This window comes from Bos mutus, chromosome 2 (genome assembly GCF_027580195.1).
Source record: "Bos mutus isolate GX-2022 chromosome 2, NWIPB_WYAK_1.1, whole genome shotgun sequence".
Classification (NCBI taxonomy): domain Eukaryota; kingdom Metazoa; phylum Chordata; class Mammalia; order Artiodactyla; family Bovidae; genus Bos; species Bos mutus.
In genome coordinates this window covers 82,810,908-82,829,218 of record NC_091618.1, presented here as the reverse complement: position 1 = coordinate 82,829,218, position 18,311 = coordinate 82,810,908, and the positions used below count along the sequence as shown (strand labels likewise).

At 40.7% G+C, this 18,311-nt stretch overlaps 1 protein-coding gene across 1 annotated transcript in view; it reads right to left on the bottom strand.

Annotated features, from left to right (window-relative positions):
- Positions 1-18,311, bottom strand: part of ARHGAP15 (Rho GTPase activating protein 15) — a 698,771-nt gene that overhangs the window by 45,886 nt on the left and 634,574 nt on the right. The window contains exon 13 of the mRNA XM_070389876.1: positions 17,102-17,207. Within this exon, the coding sequence (XP_070245977.1) occupies positions 17,102-17,207 (106 nt within the window). The remainder of the gene's footprint in view (positions 1-17,101; positions 17,208-18,311) is intronic.

Genomic DNA, 18,311 nt, shown 5'->3' with positions numbered 1-18,311 from the left:
CCTTTCATTGAAGACTTAACTATTTTACTCTACTTCTTCCTTCATGTACTGTTTAACAGTTAATTGTTCTTTGCTCTTTTCCCTAAGTGCTCTGTCCACTTTCAGATTAGTAGCTCTGCACTGGCAGAACTTTATACATCTTCTATCTTCCCAACCCTCCCTAGTGTGGTGTGGAACACAGAGTGGGCACTCCAGAGCTACTGTTGGTTCATTGATTGATGCTTACATTCTTCTACATATATATATATATATCTTATCCTACATTTATATATCTTTGGCAAGTAGCATACTGACAAGCTATATATTAGGATAAATGTATATTCAAACATTAGCCTTATCTAGTTTAAAATTTGTTCACAGCAAGTTCTAAATGTAGGAACCCATACTAATTTCACCAGGGGCTAACTGGGTCTTGCTTATAAGCATGTGTTTGTATATCTGTGTGTACATGTTTCTATACATCTAAAGTGAATTCTATCATTAAGCAGTCACAAAATATGTAGATATTAGTCTAAAAAGCACCTAGGAAATGACTAGATAAAGAATATAATCATTAATCCACCTATCAATTAAGTCTTTAATAGTACTTGCAGCTTTTATCATGAAAGGCTTCATAGCACATAGCAATAAACTGAGTTTGCATAATATAAGCTTAAAATGGCCCATTCTTTGATGTTTGTCACCAACACTGATTGTATTTTATAGGCTTTGGAGGAAGATTATTACTCCCTTCACTGCCCATTGATCAAGTTTTGAGGGTCTGTATTCAGCCATCTTGTGTTCTCTTGACTCACCTTAAAAGACAGTTTTAGTTCTTGGAGGTCATCCCAGACCACTGCTGGCTGGGGTGTCTCAGCTACAGTATCAGCCAGTGAGTGGGAAATGCTATACTGTTTAAAGTAGCCATCTCATTCATGAAACATGTTCAAGGAACAAAATCTGGGCCTCTTGCATCCTCTAATAGTAAAAGTTATTTTAGGAGTAGATTTGAGTCTTTATAGTTTGAACTCTTTCTGTTTCTGCTTCCTTTGGTTCCTAAGACCAATGAAAGTGAGCTTGATTATTGTGGGTGTTAAATCTCATTTTAAAGTTCTCAATCTCTTCGTCCAGTCTCTGCTGTCTTTTCTGCAAGCCCTGACTTCTAAAAGTTTGGTTCCCACACAGCAGCACCTGGAAGCTTGTCCTCAATGCAATATCTTAGGCTCTGTTCCAGACCTCTTTAATCAGAATCTACATTTTTGACAAGATCTCTATGTGATTTGATCAATAAGCACCTTCAAGTTTGAGAAATTCTGAAATAGAACTTTCTGAGATGGTAGGCAGCCTTTGTGTTGGCCGCGAGATGAGCAGATGGTGGATCCCTCACAGTTCCCTTGTCTACCACTTGACACCTGGGATGTCCTCCATTATTTAAATCTCCCTCCATTCTACCTCTTCAAAGCTTGCTTCCCAAGAAGGCTGAATTAGTCACACAGCACAGGGCCCAGTCTATAGATCGTGAAGAGTCAGAAATGACTGAGCATGTGCACGCGCATGCGCGCGCACCCACACCCACACACATACCGCCCCCCCCCCACACACACCCCGAGCCCAGGCACACCGATAGAGGGCACTCTTTCTTCCAGTCAGTTAGTTGACACCATTACGCCCTTGTGATGGAGCCTAGGTTGTGAGAGGTGAGGCCTTCTGGATGGGCCGCAGGATGCCGGCCTTTACCACTTGTGGTCATTGATGTTCCCGCGGTGCTTTTTGTGAGAAGGGGTTGTTAACCTCAGTGTCCTGGCTGACTTCCAACGTCTGTAATTGCACGCAGCCTACCTAAGTCTGCTCTGTAGTTTCAATTAGGTAAAGTATTGTTCACTTCTTGCACTAAACTGCTGTGTTTTGTGGCTACAGACAGCTAATTAGCTGGTATTTTTCAGGTGGCTGCGTTCCTGATGAACAGAACATCTCTCTGGCTATCTCTCTCCCTGCCCCCACTATCTCCGTGGCCACAGTCCATTTTCTTTTATATGGCAACCTCATGTCTGTTTTCTTCTATATCAACATTTCTTGGATAAATGTGCTTTGGGATCAGAAATGACTAGAATGTGGCAGTGAATCTTTACTTTATGTAGTCACCTGCTTCTTAGCCTACCTAGCCTACTATAGAGTGTTGGAGGGGAAACTCAAGCACAGAATAGCAAGAATGTGATGAGGGGTGAATAAAACAGGCCTGCCTCTGTGGAGAAGAAGGGTAAATGCCTGTGACTGCCAGGGAAGTATGAATTGCTTTAAAAGCTTGGTTCCCTAGGAATTGGTTATTTTCAATGTAATATGAAAATATTTTATATTTCAGTGTGATATGAAAATATTTTTAGTGGTTATTTTCAAAGTCAGGGCAAAGAGAATGCGGCATGCATTTTATTTTTCCTTTCCCATTAGGTAAAAAAATATAGCTGGACGTGTAAACCACCCATAAAATACCTCACTATCTCTGTGGGGGATGTCTGACCCTAAACAGGAAATGTGGCGTTGGGAGAGTGAATGGAATCTCTTTCTGATGACTCAAAGGTCAGTACCAAAAGAGCAGTTGTAGCTCTGGAATGGCAGCTGGAAATGAAAGAGAAGTGGGAAAAGGTGGGTGAGCCTGGAACCAAGAGGACAGAGTTGTGCTCTAATCAGAGAAGAGATGCTTTTGAGGGTGGGATTTTTCTGGAATGTAAAATGATTGTTCAAAAAGTGTTCAAAAGGAAAATAATAAGATTTAAGTGAAGTATCACACTTTGCATGTCTTTTCCCTGTTTGAGAACACTCATTCGGTTTTGATGTCTAAGAGACATGAATTAATTAGATAAAAATTCATTTAGAGCAGGGGTAATTTCTTGTATCTTTTCGTATCCCAAACACTATGAGCTAAATGAATTCATGAATGAACGAATGAATGAATGAGCAAGTGAACTCACTGATAAAGGGAAAAGATTTATTAAGAGGTGCGTCTTGACTGACATTAAATGGAGGGTAGGAAAAAAGTGTTTTTATTGCCCGACCACCAGCAACTGTATCTTGCCTATTCCTTGCTGTGGCCTTGCTCCTAAAAGTTCTACTTCACTCTTTTTTTTTTTTTAAGATATTTTTGACTTGGACCATTTTTAAAGTCTTCATTGAATTTGTTATAATATTGCTTCTTTTTTATGCTTTGGTTTTTTTGGTCACAAGGCATTTTAATTCCCTTACCAGGGATGGAACCCTCTGCCCCTGCCTTGGAAGGTAAAGTCTAAATTGTTGGACCACCAGGGAAGTGTCTGTACTTCTCTCTTTGAAAGTGGGAAAGCAAAGAAGAGCAGGGACTTCCTAATCACATGGATGGATTAACTAAATGCCTACAACAGATGGGCCGGCTTGCATATCTCTGTGAGGAGAGGAGGGGCAGGGCAAGAGTCAGAAAGTTGGGAGTTAAAGTCAAGATTGAGGGACATGAACATTCCCAGATAAGGGCAGAGAGACTGATAACATAACTGAATCAAGTTCCCAGATCCCAGGAACTGATTGTTTTCCTGGTAAAATTATCCTTATTTCCAGCTCAGCATCTATCACATGATAGGCACTTGATCTGTATTTGTATCAAGAATAAATGGGGAAATGGATGATGTATCTGTAAAGCTTTGAAAGTGAAGACAGTTCTCAGAGAGAAGTGTAGGAAGAAGAATTTGAGGAGGAGGAGGATATTGGGACAAAAGGCAGAACAAAAGAAAGGGGAAATTGTCAGTGTAAAGAGCCTGGTTTAAAAGAATGTATGACAGAGGAGAAGAAATTACTAGAAGTGAGAAAAAGTTTATAGAAGGCCGTATTTCATATAAAGCTTCTAAGTTCTGAAGGTTATTTCCAACTTCCTTTGTACACATGAAAACAAATTAACCTGAGGAAAAACTAAAGACCACAAAATATTATTGAGACAGAGATTAAAAAAGCCTTAAAAATCCTAATATTAAATTTGAGCTCTACTGTTTTATAGATGATTTCAAAAGATCTTCCCAATGTCCTGATCTGAACAGCTCTTAAATTCATTTCTTTGTCCTCCAGAGGCTGTCATTTCAGGTGAGTCTGGGTTTTAGTTGCATACCCCTTCAAAGTCAAGTATGGGTTTAATCTGCCAGTGGCCACAGACTAATTATTACTTATGTCTGCGATTTCCTTCTGTCCGTTATTAAAGCCCAGTCTTTTCTCAACCCAGACAACACAGTCTTGAAATCTGAAATCTCGTATACAAGCTGCACTTTTTCCTGCACGAGGCAAAACCCCCAGCAACGTGGAAATGTGCAGCTACCCCGTGTTAACTATTCCTGGATGTCACCCTGCAGCTCTAATTTCTGCTTTCTCCTCTGCATTCTGGGTGCCGCTGCCGGACTTGTCAGCACCTTGTCACAGCTTCCTGGTGCGTGGGCTACCATTGGACTCTGTGTTCTTAACAATTATCCATAAAAAAAAAAGCCCCACAGAATCCTTCACCAGTGAAAAAATGTATTTACATTAACAGGTAAAAGAGAGAGAGAAAAAAAGAAAATTTTAGTGTCCTGAAGCGGCAGCTATTTGTAAAATGCTGCCGCGTTGTCTCCTCTTCTGCAGTCCTGAGATGCTCTTTTGTTCGTGGTGTGACAAGGATGTGGGGGAGCCGATATGATTTAACTAAATAATACACAAATGCCAGGAATACTTTCATATCTTGTGTACGGACCAGAATAAATTACTCCGATGGAATGTTTTGTTTTTCTTTTCAGGGAACAACCTCCCCCCACCCCCCACCCCTAGTTTACAAGGAACTACGCTGACAAGAAGTGGCTAAGAAATATTATTCAAAGTAACCTATTTTAGTGTAGGACTAAATGGCTGAAGATTTCACTCGGGTTCAAAAGACAGAAGCCTGGAGAGGAAGTTGACAGGCCGACAGCAGTGAGAAATTAGTCTTGTCCTGGAATTCTTATGGGCAGTGGGGAGAAAAATAAGTCCAGTAAGAAATGAAAATGAGGGAGCTAGTTCTCAGAACTAAAGGTGAAGCAAAAGGAATTGGCAGCTGCCTGGACATGCCAGCCAGAGAGGCCATGGTATCTGATACACGTGACAGACCAAAAGACAACTGCAAAGCTCCCAAACGACTCGCCTGAAGGGCTTGCCAGGAAGCCAGATGCTGCTTCTGGAAGAGTATCTTCCGTGGTTGGGCATCTGGGTTCAGTGCTTTCCATTTAAGGAGGAGAAAGAAGGTGGCAAAAGACAGCTCCATCACCACCTTTAAAAAAAATATGTTCTTTCTACTTCTTTCTGCTTGTTTTTTAAAAGGACCCCTGGAGATAAAACTTGCCAGTGTTTCTTAGGTGGAAAGCAATGTGTTAGAGGGAGAGAGAGAGACGGAAGGACAGACACCAAGGAAACCCCTATTTTAATATGTCACTCCACTAAATAATTTGGTAATTTTATTTAAAAGGTTGGGGTTATAGCTGATGTGCAAAAACAGGTTATTTGAGTGATGGGCCTGTGCCTTTATCACAGTTGGCTGGTCTTTCTCCCTCTTTCTTCCCTGGAAACAATCACGTATTGGTGTTGGCAAGGAAGCAGAGTGTGGTCTAGTGGACTGGAAATCAGGTGACTTGAGGTCTGGTTGATTTTTTCCCCCTTCTACTTTGAAGTTATGTGTCTCCGCTCCATAAAACAGGGGAACTGAATTTCTTTATACACTTATAAGCAGAGGTCAAGCCTTGGTAATAATAATTTTTTCTCCTTACCTGATGCTAAATAATTCAAGGTAATAGGAAGTCAATATTGGATCTGGAACAAAAGATGGACAGGAAGGTTGGATGATATGACGAGACAAGAGAGATAGAGATTCTTTAATTGAGTAGTGAGACTACTGACAGGAGAAAAAAAAAATCTAAGCTTTGAAATTCCAAGATCTGTTACAAATCTGAGATAATCAAGCAATTAGAAGAACTGGCAATCCCATTCTGGGCTGTAGTGATTGATTTAAAAGGCTCCAACACTGGTGGGTGGTCACGGAGTCCCTGATCAAGACTTAGCAAAGTCAGCTTTGTTGAGCACCCATTGATCATTATACTCTGGACCTCCTAACATGATGAATGTTAATATTGCCTCTTTTCTAATTAGAGCTGTTCTTCTCTTCATCATGATGAAAAGATAAACATAAGGTGAGGAGACAGAAGCTTGAGAAAAACAATTCACTTAACAATATCCTCGAAATGGAATATTCCCTAGTCCTAGTCTATATCAGGTTTCTAAGATTCCAGGCTTAAGAAGTTGACCTTAATTGGAACTATCAATGACTTTTCAATGATCCTCTTCTCTTCAATGAGGTCATGTGATTGTTCAACAAAAATCACTGAGTATCCACAATGTGTGGGACACTGTAGTAGGCTCTTGAAATGTGGCAAGAATCAAAATGATACAAATTCCTGCCCTCCTGAAGCCCATGTGCTAATGGTAGAAGGAACCTGGTCACAATTTCCATTTTTACCAATGTTTCCAAGAACTCACTATACTATAGAACAATTTTTTTTTCCTTTTGGATTATTATATATTCATTCCTGTGATTTTTCAAGAGCCAAAGGATGAATGTTAGAATAGGAGATCATCATTACTAGATGGAGAAGGCAATGGCACCCCACTCCAGTACTCTTGCCTGGAGAATCCCATGGACAGAGGAGCCTGGTAGGCTGCAGTCCATGGGGTCGCTAAGAGTCGGACACGACTGAGCCACTTTCCTTTCACTTTTCACTTTCATGCACTGGAGAAGGAAATGGCAACCCACTCCAGGTGTTCTTGCCTGGAGAATCCCAGGGACGGGGGAGCCTGGTGGGCTACCGTCTATGGGGTCGCACAGAGTCGGACACGACTGAAGCGACTTAGCTGCAGCAGCAGCAGCAGCACTACTAGAATATCTGCTCAATGTCCCATTACCATGAGAAATTTCTAGGTCCCTTTTCTAGAAGCAGTAGTTTTAGCCACAAAATAAAATACCTCTGCTCCATCAAGTTTTCTTTCTATAACCAGGTCTACTATTCTCAGATTCCTTTCCCAGTATCTCTTCCTCTGGCCGCTTCTTCAATAGGGACACCCCCAGGAGTCTTTCCTCAGCTCTCTTCTAGGTTCACACCTTCCCTTGGGTTTATTCATGACCTCACCCAATGCTATCTTTAAACCAGACTACCAGATTCATACCTAGATCCCAATCAGCTTTCCTGCATTCCAACATAGATTTCTTATTCTTTAATAGAATATAAACAATGACCAAATCACATCATGTCCAAAAGATTTCAACTTCTTTCATGTCTCTAATTTTCTTCTTTTGCTCTGTTTGAGTTAAGGGTTTCACCATTTAGCTAGTTCCTGGGTGCCATGCTGGAATCTTCTTTCCTCTTAACCTCTTGCATGTACTCACTGAGCATGTTCTATTGAATCTACCTCCTCCATGCCTCTTGTAGCCATCCCTTTCCCTCCTCTCCCCGTCACTCCCTTAGAATGGTATCTCAGACTTAGACACTGTATCAGCCTCTTAACTACTCCTACTACATCTAGTGCTGCCCTCCTACTAGTTATTCTTCACATTTAAAAAGATTGTGATCTTTATAAATACAAGTCAAATCACATCTCTGCCTGCTTCAGATCATTCAGTGATTTACCTAGTGTCTATGAATGAATTTCGAACTCCTTAGCAAAGCATATGAGGTTCATCACAATTTAGCTCTAATTTACTACATTCTGGGCTTCTGTCCTATCCCCTCTTTTATGGTTCCTAATTTATCATTCCAGAGGAGTCACCATGTCTTTATCGTACTGTAATTCTCCTTCTTCCTGCCGCTTTGTACACAGTCTTCCTTCTGCCTATAGAGGCCTTTGTCTGCCAAAATGACATCCTTAAAAATAGCCCATGTCTTCTCTTCTGGGAGGCATTCTTTGGTTTCTCTTGGCTAAACGTCAGCTCCTGCTTGGTGCTCTCATAGTGTCTTGTGATATCACACTGTATTTATTATCATTGTTTACTCATTTATCAGTCCTGGGAAACCATAGGATAAGTGAGGGTAGGAGTCTTCCTTGTGCCCCTGGTATTCAATTGAAAGGTAGGTAAACACTTTCTGTAAAGGGTTGGATAGTAACTATTTTTGGCCTTGTGCAACTTGTTACAGTGATTTAACTTTTGCCACTGTAGCATGAAAACAGCCACTGGCAATACATAAACACATAAGTATGTTGTGTTTCCCAATAAAACTTTGTTGATAAAAATAGGCAGCAGGCTGGGTGTCATCCATGGCCATAGCTTGCCAATCTCTGATCTAGTCCAGCGCCTGGAATACAGTAGGCACTCCTTTAAGACTTCCTGAAGGAATGAGTGGATAGGACTCCACAGTTAACATTTTCACAGTGTGAATTTACTTGACCTATTTCACAGATAAGTAAAAGGGAGGGTTAGAGGCATTAAAGGCTTTCCTAATATTATACTTCCCTGATGGTTCAGGGGTAAAGAATCTGCCTGCAATGCAGAAGACACAAGAGACCTGGGTTCGTTCGTGGATCAAGAGGATCCCCTAGAATAGGAAATGGCAACCACTCCAGTACTCTTGTCTGAAAAATCCCATGGAAAGAGGGAACAGCAGGCTACAAAGAGTCACACATGACTGAGTGGCTTACAGTTTCTCAGGGCTGAGGTTGGGATTTGAGCCTATGTCTTTTGATTCTAAATCCCTGGGTCTTTCCCTCTAGGTAAAAGGCTAAGATTCATCGTGGAGAAGGCTGGGACAGCTTAAAAAAACTTACCTTTTAGGAGGGAAATACCCCATGAGATGGGCCATCACTAATAGTCGAGAAGACAGTGATAAATGGGCAGTAGCCATGTTAAGTTTTGCTTTGTTTTCTATTATTCAGTGGTTAATGTTAACATTCAAATGTTAAATCAAAAGATCTAAAGTCATTTTACTCCCGTCTTAAAAACCTTCTCTCCCAAAGCCTTCCTGCAGAACAAGGGTCCATCAGTGGAAGGATCACTGAACCTTAGTCCCATGCTCACAAACCTTGCAAATCCCATGCCAAGGTGTCTCCTAAGTAGATGACATTTTAATGATCACTACAGGGAGTTGGGAACTATTGCTTCATCCTCAGGATCAGAGTAATTAATTTTCTTAACTACCAGGCCAAATTCTGCCACGGGAGTCCAGTTGAGAAATTTCAGACCCATAGGAAGTACATTAGCTCTTCAAAGTGATTAGGGTGCCATTTCAAACACACAAGCAAAGGAGCTATTAGGCTTCTGGCTTATTTCAAACAACTTGCAGCCGTTGTTTCTCAGGGGGAAAAAAAAGAAAGAGAAAAAGGGAAAATAACAATTTGCTCAGGTTCTTTATTTTCCAGTAAAAATACCCACGGCCTGCAAGTCTTTGGATATCAGGTATTGTGGTTGGGTGAGAGACCAAAGTGTACAGAAAAAGGGTGGAGTGCCAGAAGGCAGCACAGGAAAACACAGCTTGCTCCAAGGCACACCAGAGCAGAGCTTTCAGAGGCCTTGATGGGAGGCAGAGCTTCACCAGCCATCACTCTTAAACAGGGAGAAGGGTGAGGACTCACAGGCTTTCCAGTCCATCTCAGGCTATGCCTCATCCCCCCACCCTCCCAAAAGCTCAGAGACACCCACAGGACCATTTTACAGGCTGGGTAGATGAATTACTTCCTCAGCATCATTTCCTCATACAATCCCTATACTTCTAGGTCATCGTCATTGGAGTTCTTCTGACATGCCTTTGTAGAATATTTTATTTAACATCCATGAAGATCACAGAGAAGCTTTAAATATCAGTTTACTCGCACAAAATAGCCACAGCTCAACAGTTTCACCTTTCAATGAAGCATTCAACTGGCATGCTTCCATGAGATCTGTCTATTCAGCCATATCATTTTTTCACCTTGGAATTCAAAGAACAGCTGGACGCTTTTCTTAGCCTACTGTACAAAGTGCAAGTCTCCTACAACAATGTTTATTTGCACCTAAAATCTTCAGCAAATATATTCTTCCAAAGCTGTTTTTGAAAATCAGTGAATGACATTATTTTAAGCACCTCTAAATGCTACACATTTCTGAGATATTTTAACTTTCTCTGGACGATGTATACCTCGTTGGGGATTGAATGTTCTTTTATATCTTCCCCTACCCATCCTCAAACATTTGAGATTGTTTTGGCCTCCAAAATGCATGCCACAAAGTAAATCTGGCTAACGAGTTTAACAGTGAAAAATACTGTTGTATTTATCTTCTAAGTTTTCTGTAATTCTCGTGTATTATTTTTATCCTGGAAATAAAAATGTGAAAAAAGACTTCAGCAATAGCTAGGACAGTTTATTTATAGTAACAGCAGCAGGAATTCTAGAACTTGAAAAGGTCAGCATCAATGACAGGTGGATATATAGCTGGTAAAATTCTAGGAGTGTTTACACTGGGGATTTGAGGCCAAGGGTAAGGCCCTACTGGCTTCAGATTATCTCACTTACTAGGCTTCCACATGGCCAGTGTGCTGCCCTGCCTGGTAGGAAATCCTCTCTGTGAGAACCATTCTGATAAGTTAGACAACAAGGCAAGAGGACTGTCTGTCCCTAGGATACTGCTGTAACAGAAGGCTCTGAACAGGAAGTGAAGGAGGACCCGTGTCTGTCACCAGTGTCCCGATGCCTGCGTAGAAGTCAAGTGGACCAGGCTTTCTTATCAGCAGGATACCACTTTGAAGGTGAAAACAGCTGGATTTGAGAACATGGGATAAGATTCAGATCAGGTTGACGGAGAGTTGGTGACAGCACAGAATTGTGCAGGGAATTCACACAGGGGCTGGGCACCCCACGGAGGTGTCAGGCGGTCTGTCAGCCCGCCAAAGAAGGCAGCTCATGGGAACCAGGGGAGCCTGGCCGAGTCAGGCCAGAGTCGGAACTCAGGTTCTGGCAAAAGATGTTGTGGTGAGCTAAAGAATTTTTCTGGAAGTCAGGAAATTTGGCAACCCAGCCTCAGCAGTTCTTCCTGTATTTATTTCATTAGGAATTATTTTATGTTTCTCACATAATAAAAATAATAAATGTTGATGTATAATGCTTATCCAAGACCTACTATGTGCTAGGTACTGTGCAAGATTCTTTCAAAGGATTCTTCTTTCACTCCTAACCACAGTAATAGGTGTTATTATGAATCCTGAATTGCAGATGAGAAAAAGGAAGCTTAGAGTTAAGTCAGTTCACAGTTATGCGTCCAGTAAGTGGCAGTGCCAAGGCTCACATTCACTTCTGCCTAACTTCAAAGCCTATTCTCTTTACCGGCTCTCAAACCCCATGTCTCTTTCTATCCCACTGCTAGGAGAGAAGAAGAAACACACAAAGAAAAAATTCTTTCATGATTCAACAACTCTAAGAAAGAAATATTAACATCTCAGCAAGCAGCTTTACAGTCTTTTCTAAATGCACAACTTTCCCACATATTTACACTTATACTCTCTTTGAGTATATAAAATATTGTATCCCTGACTTTGACTTAATGCAAGGATTTCCCTAATTAAAAAAACAACTAGCTATGAACTACATTTTATTAAGCTGATATGATATGCCATGTTCTGTATAACTATCCCCTGTCCCTGAATGCTTAGGTTGTTTCCAAGTTTCTACTCGTGTAAATAGTAAAATTTCGTTTGCATAAGCTACCTGCCTCCCCCACCATTCCTTAGGATAGGTAATGGCATTAAGATATTGGCTCAAAAGGCAATAAGATCTGAAAGGCTTTCATTCTTGAGCTATATTACATTTATGGGTTCCCACCGTGCTGGGTGGGACATCCCCACCAGCAGATCTAGAGGGCTTGTTTCAACTCACACCAACAAAACAGAATTAACTCTATTTCCTTATTCTTCTCTAAGCTCATCTTGCTTTTTCCCTGTCTGTATTTCAAAATAGAGAAAAAAGTGCACCCTTCTAAACAGTGTCTTCTTTTGCCATTTTACTGCTATTGAAGGAACTATTTTTACAATTACTTGGCATTGAAACCCCAGACTTATCCCTGCTTCTGCTGCTGCTAAGTCACTTCAGTCATGTCCGACTCTGTGCGACCCCATAGACGGTAGCCCACCAGGCTCCCCTGTCCCTGGGGTTCTCCAGGCAAGAACACTGGAGTGGGTTGCCATTGCCTTCTCCAATGCATGAAAGTGAAAAGTGAAAGTGAAGTTGCTCAGTCGTATCCGACTCCTAGGACCCCATGGACTGCAGACCACCAGGCCCCTCCGTCTGTGGGATTTTCCAGGCAAGAGTACTGGAGTAGGTTGAGACTTATCCCTATGACTGACTAAATAAGGGGGTTGAAGAAATGAGAGAAGCAAAAGCTGAGTGGAATTTTCCTTTGAGAAGTCGCAGGGTTTGGACCATTGTTTTCCATCCAAGATTCATCACTCCAATCTAACTACCTCTCCAAGTGGCTTCTTGGATTCTTTTCTTCTTCTATCTCATTCACCCCACACTCTATTGTTGGAGGACTCTTTCATAAACACGGAGCACATCATGCAAATGTCCAACAGATGAAGTCTCAGTGGTTCTCTATTTCTTATATAACCTCGCTGCCTAGCTCTCAACCTCAAGCTACTACCCATCAACAAGCAACGCTTATCTTTCTAGGTCTGCCTTCCCATTAACTTCATCTCCACTTTGCCTGCCTGCCTTTTCAAATAAGCAGGCCGAAGGAACATGCACTGGCCACATATTTTTCAGAGATAGAACATGCCATTTATATGATTCAGAGGGTATCACGGGACCTTCCAGTGCTTATCACTGTAATGTCAATTGGTGAAAGTGCCTATTAATAAAGATTTCTGGCTGATGACATTTTGAGACGATAGTGTATTCTGAATTCCTGGTCTCAATCTATCACAGCAGAAGCACATACTTCACCATGAGTATGATTGAGAATGAGGACTCTGGACTATGAGACTATTCAGCCTGTGAGGTTATTATGTAATCTTATGCTTAACATGAGCTTCCCAGGTGATGCAGTGGTAAAGAATCCACTTGCCAATGCAGGGGATGCAGGAGACACAAGAAATGCAGGTTTCATCGCTGGGTCAGGGAGATCCCCTGGAGAAGGAAATGGCAACCCACTCCGGTATTCTTGCCTGGAAAGTTCCATGGACAAGGAGCCTGGTGGGCTACAATTCATGGGGTCACAAAGAGTGGGACACGACTGAGCAACTGAGCATGCACGCACATGCTTAATATAATCATAACCCTTTAAAAATTCTGGCTTTTGTGAATAGCACCTGCATCCAGCTTCTACTTCAACTGTGGTGCATTAAACTTTCTCAGTTGGGAGTTGCTCTGCTTTCAAGGGAATGTTTAACTCAGAGCTTTGCAAAAATGGACTTCTATTCTGTTGGCTATAGAGTACAACGTAGGTCAAGTGGAATTTTTGGCACTTCATTGCATTCCCTGACCTTTGCTAAACAAACTTCAAAATATATATATATTTGCAACAATTTGGAATAAACACTACATACAAGTGTTGATGGTAGATTTTCTGAAGAACTACCAAATACATCAAGACTAAGGAAAACATTCTAATGATTCTTTCAAACATGAATACATTTAAATTCTCGTTAAACAATCTTCTTATTTAGTCTTCTCAAGCTTTGATGACATGCCACGATTGGCTGTTTATCAAAAACTTAGCAAGAAATGCTTAACAAGATATAATCATGTGCACATACTTGTGCATAATTAAACCCTGTTTATAAATCATTGCAGGGTGGAATATGGTCACACAACTCAAGAAAGGTGGGCGGCAAGCAAACAACACTTTCTCTCCATCTAAAATGGAAACCTGTATCACGTGGATGCTGTGAAGGTGATATAATAACCCGATCTGAAATCTCCATCAAAAACATCTATTTCCATCTCTACTGAATTGAACGAAAGTTCTAACAAAATTAGGGAATTAATTTAAATATAAGACATGATCAGGCACTAATTGCTAATACTGCGATTGTGTGGCATGACTCTCATCCTTTCAAAGTTTTTAATTGGATAGACTTTCTTCACTGTGTGTGTATGTGTGTGTGTGTGCATGTGTGTGTTTTCAAAGTAGGATTTAGCTGATTCTCAGTTTCTTCATTTTATAGTTGTTCTTTCAGTTGGAAAAACAAAGGCATACTTGAGACTGAGTAATGGATATTTCTCAAGATCTCTGAGACTAGGTATTACATAGCGTTAAAGAGTATACTTTTCCATTTGCTTAATGACTTTGTCCAGTTAGAATTACTGAGATAAGCACTCCAGTATTTACATGCAACTTGAAATTCCTTTCATGGTGTGCCTGGAACCTAAGGGAAAAGAATTAGCATTTGAGGAATGCTTACCTTGTGCCAGACTTTTTATATGCATTATCTCATTTAATTCTCATAACCACAAGATATGGTTGATATTATTTAATATGATTTTACGTGTTTGAGATCATAAAGGGAGTATAAAGTATAGAACAAGAATTTGACTGTAGATCTCTATTTCTTCAAAGCCCAACATCGTTTCACCAAGAAACCATCTGGGTTTCCCACCAAAGGCAGTATATGGACGTGACAAGCAGGGGCATTCTAAAAATAAGGGGTCTTCTGAACTTTGATACAGCTTCCACTGGTGGGAGTGAAATAGTAAGAAGGAAATATGATGAATTAGATTGAAATATGTTCCCTAATGTAGTGAACAGTGAAGCAAATTGTAGATTATCCATCCCATGGAATACTAGGCCACTGTTAGAAAGAATCAGATACCTGCTTAATGAAATGGGAAGCTGTCCATGAGTTGCAAAAATAGTTGCAGAACAATATGTGTAGAATGTATACTCTAATGCAATAAATAAGCACACACAGGTATATTTGCATGTCCTTAGGATTAGGAACATGTCTGGAAGGGTAGATACAAGAAGTGTAGTTATTTCTGCTCAGCAGGCTAAGAGTGACTGGAAGGCAAATTTGATTTATAAGCATGACAGTTGCCTAAATTTTTCATGTATGCAATTCCGTGCATTATATTTACAATTAAAAATTATGTAGTGGGTTAATTGAATAATCCATAGGAATGACTCAACCCAAGGAATGGGTGATTAAAGAGATTTAATCTCACAAAAGCAAAACTGCCCGATCTATCAGGCTTCAACATTACTATATGTATGTGATGAAAGCTAAAACCTCATCACTTATATTGCACTCTGCCTTATCTGAAGAAGGTGTTAACACAAGACAAATGAGGAACGGTCATTTCAAACTTAAAGTGTCCAAAACACAGCTCTCCAGTTAGTTCTTCCTATTCAACCTTTTCCTTCTCCCAGTTTTACTCATCTAGGTAACATGACCATTTCTCCATTTGCTCCAAACCAAACCCCAAGAGGAACATTTAATTTCTCCTTTCCTTTCTCCACTGCATCCTAACTATCAGCAAATCTGACTTGACCCATCATCAAAATACTTCTTTAAGGCTTCCAGTGAAACTACCATTACTTTTTGCCTGAACTACCACAGTTTTCTCCGTATAGGTCTCCCTGCTTTCACTTTTGGAAATCATTCTCCATCTGTCAGCCAGGGTGATCTTGTATAGAATCCCTCAATTTAACACACTTTATGGTTCATCACTGTATTTATAATGGAATTCCACTTTCTCACTGTGGCCCGCAAGAACCTATGTGGTTTTACACTGGTCTAACATCTATGACCTCAGCTCCACCCCCATGTCCCTCATCCACGAGGCTCTAGCCAGTCAGGTCTGCTTTATGCTTGTCAAACACACCGAGCTCTGTGTGGCCTCTAGGTCTTTTCACTGTCTTTTTTTCTCTTAGCAGTTTACATCAGATCAGATCAGTCGCTCAGTCGTGTCCGACTCTTTGCGACCCCATGAATCACAGCACGCCAGGCCTCCCTGTCCATCACCAACTCCCGGAGTTCACTCAGACTCATGTCCATCGAGTCAGTGATGACATCCAGCCATCTCATCCTCTGTTGTCCCCTTATCCTCCTGCCCCCAGTCCCTCCCAGCATCAGAGTCTTTTCCAATGAGTCAACTCTTCGCATGAGGTGGCCAAAGTACTGGAGTTTCAGCTTTAGCATCATTCCTTCCAAAGAAATCCCAGGGCTGATCTCCTTCAGGATGGACTGGTTGGATCTGCTTGGAGTCCCTTGGACTCTCAAGAGTCTTCTCCAACACCACAGTTCAAAAGCATCAATTCTTCGGCGCTCAGCCTTCTTCACAGTCCAACTCTCACATCCATACAGGACCACAGGAAAAACTATAGCCTTGACTAGACGAACCTTTGTTGGCAAAGTAATGTCTCTGCTTTTGAGTATGCTGTCTAGGTTGGTCATAACTTTCCTTCCAAAGAGTAAGCGTCTTTTAATTTCATGGCTGCAGTCACCATCTGCAGTGATTTTGGAGCCCAGAAAAATAAAGTCTGACACTGTTTCCACTGTTTCCCCATCTATTTACCATGAAGTGATGGGACTGGATGCCATGATCTTTGTTTTCTGAATGTTGAGCTTTAACCCAACTTTTTCACTCTTCACTTTCACTTTCATCAAGAGGCTTTTTAGTTCCTCTTCACTTTCTGCAGTTTACATAGGTGTCACATTGTCTATTGGCATCAATGTCTTATAGATGAAGGAACTGGTTATCAGAGAGTTTAAGTCACTTATATGTGGTCATCACTCTTGGTACATGATGGCTCTAGGTTTTGAACTCATGTCTAAATCATTCCAGGCTCCTGCCATCATACTAAAATAACAAAGTAAACCCAGCCCATTCCAGGGCTCTGGCTACAGTTGTGGCAATCAGTCAGCAAACACGTACTTGTTTAAAAGTCAGGGAAAAGAGATTATTTTGAAAGTTCCTTTTGTAGGTCTCCCTTCCTACCTCAAGTACATTTCCCAGCTTCTGAAGGAAGACTTAGATCAGCTAGAGGGGGAAATTTGAGATGGATGCATTCAGAAACTCTTGTACTAGAGACTTGAAATTAAATATTGGTCATTTAGGAAATGAGAATATGACAACACAACCAGAAACTTTTACAACTTACTTAGTTAGGTGTCCAAAGAGAACCTTCATGGTGTCACGATTTGGTGGAGGGAGTTTTTGTACAAGAGACTTTATAGCTTCGATTCTTGTGTTGTTGTCTTGCTTTTCTGAAAACAAAACAAAACAAAAAACAGAAAAGAATACGATTACTCAGGTGCATGAGGGAATTTTCTGAGAAGAATTTTGGACTAAATCCTAGCAAATGTAAAACGTAAAGCTCTGATTAGCAGCCAAAGGGAATAAATATACTGAAAATCAGCATCATGAAGTTTCTTTATTTTGACTGTGAATAAGATCAAGGGAAAATGAAAGCAGCAACAGTGTGGCTCTGACACGATCTTCTTATTAAGATCAATCAGTTTTCATAAGTGCTTTACTATTTTCTAAGTTGTGGCTGAGTGAATAATGGCCTCCCAAAGATGTCCATGGCCTAATCTCTGGAACCTGTGAATACATTACCTTCCACGTATTAGGGATTTAATCCCAATTAAATTTGGGATTCTGAGATGGGGGGGATTATTCTGGATTATCTGGATGGCCCAATGTAATCACAGTGGTGGCCAGGAGGGAAGCAGGAGGATCAGAGTCAGAGAGAGAAGGGGATATGTCAATGAAAGCAAAAGGAGCTATGGCTATGTGATACTCCATGGGTCCAAGAGTAAAGATAGCCTCTAAACCCCAGAAAAGCTGAGGAAAGAGCCTCCAGAAGGAACACAGGCCTGCCAGCACCTTGATTTTTGCCCTACAAAATAGACTTCAGACTTCTTGTCTTCAGGAACGTAAGATAATAAATTCTTATGGTTTGGAGCCAGAGTTTGTGATAATTTGTCATAGCAGCATTAGAAAACAAACACATAAGGACATACATTCTGATTCAATTACCAGTATTCTATTTTTTTGCTTAATTTTGTGGAGGACTAAAGATTTCTTTTTTTATTAGTTCTATGCTATCTTTTCTCCCTAATACATTTCATTTTTGCTGTAAAACAAAAAAAATGCAAATAAATTTGAAAGCATAATGCTTAGTCACATACATTAAAAAAAATAGGAAGTTATTCCAAACTACATATCACGTAGGGTGTTTTCTTTCATTTTGTTTCTTTTTGCCTTTCTGGGCATGGATGGCACAGTAAGAACTGAGTTACTTAGTATACTAGAGAATTTATCTTACCATAGTTTTAATAAAGGCTCAGAATTATAATAATTTCTTG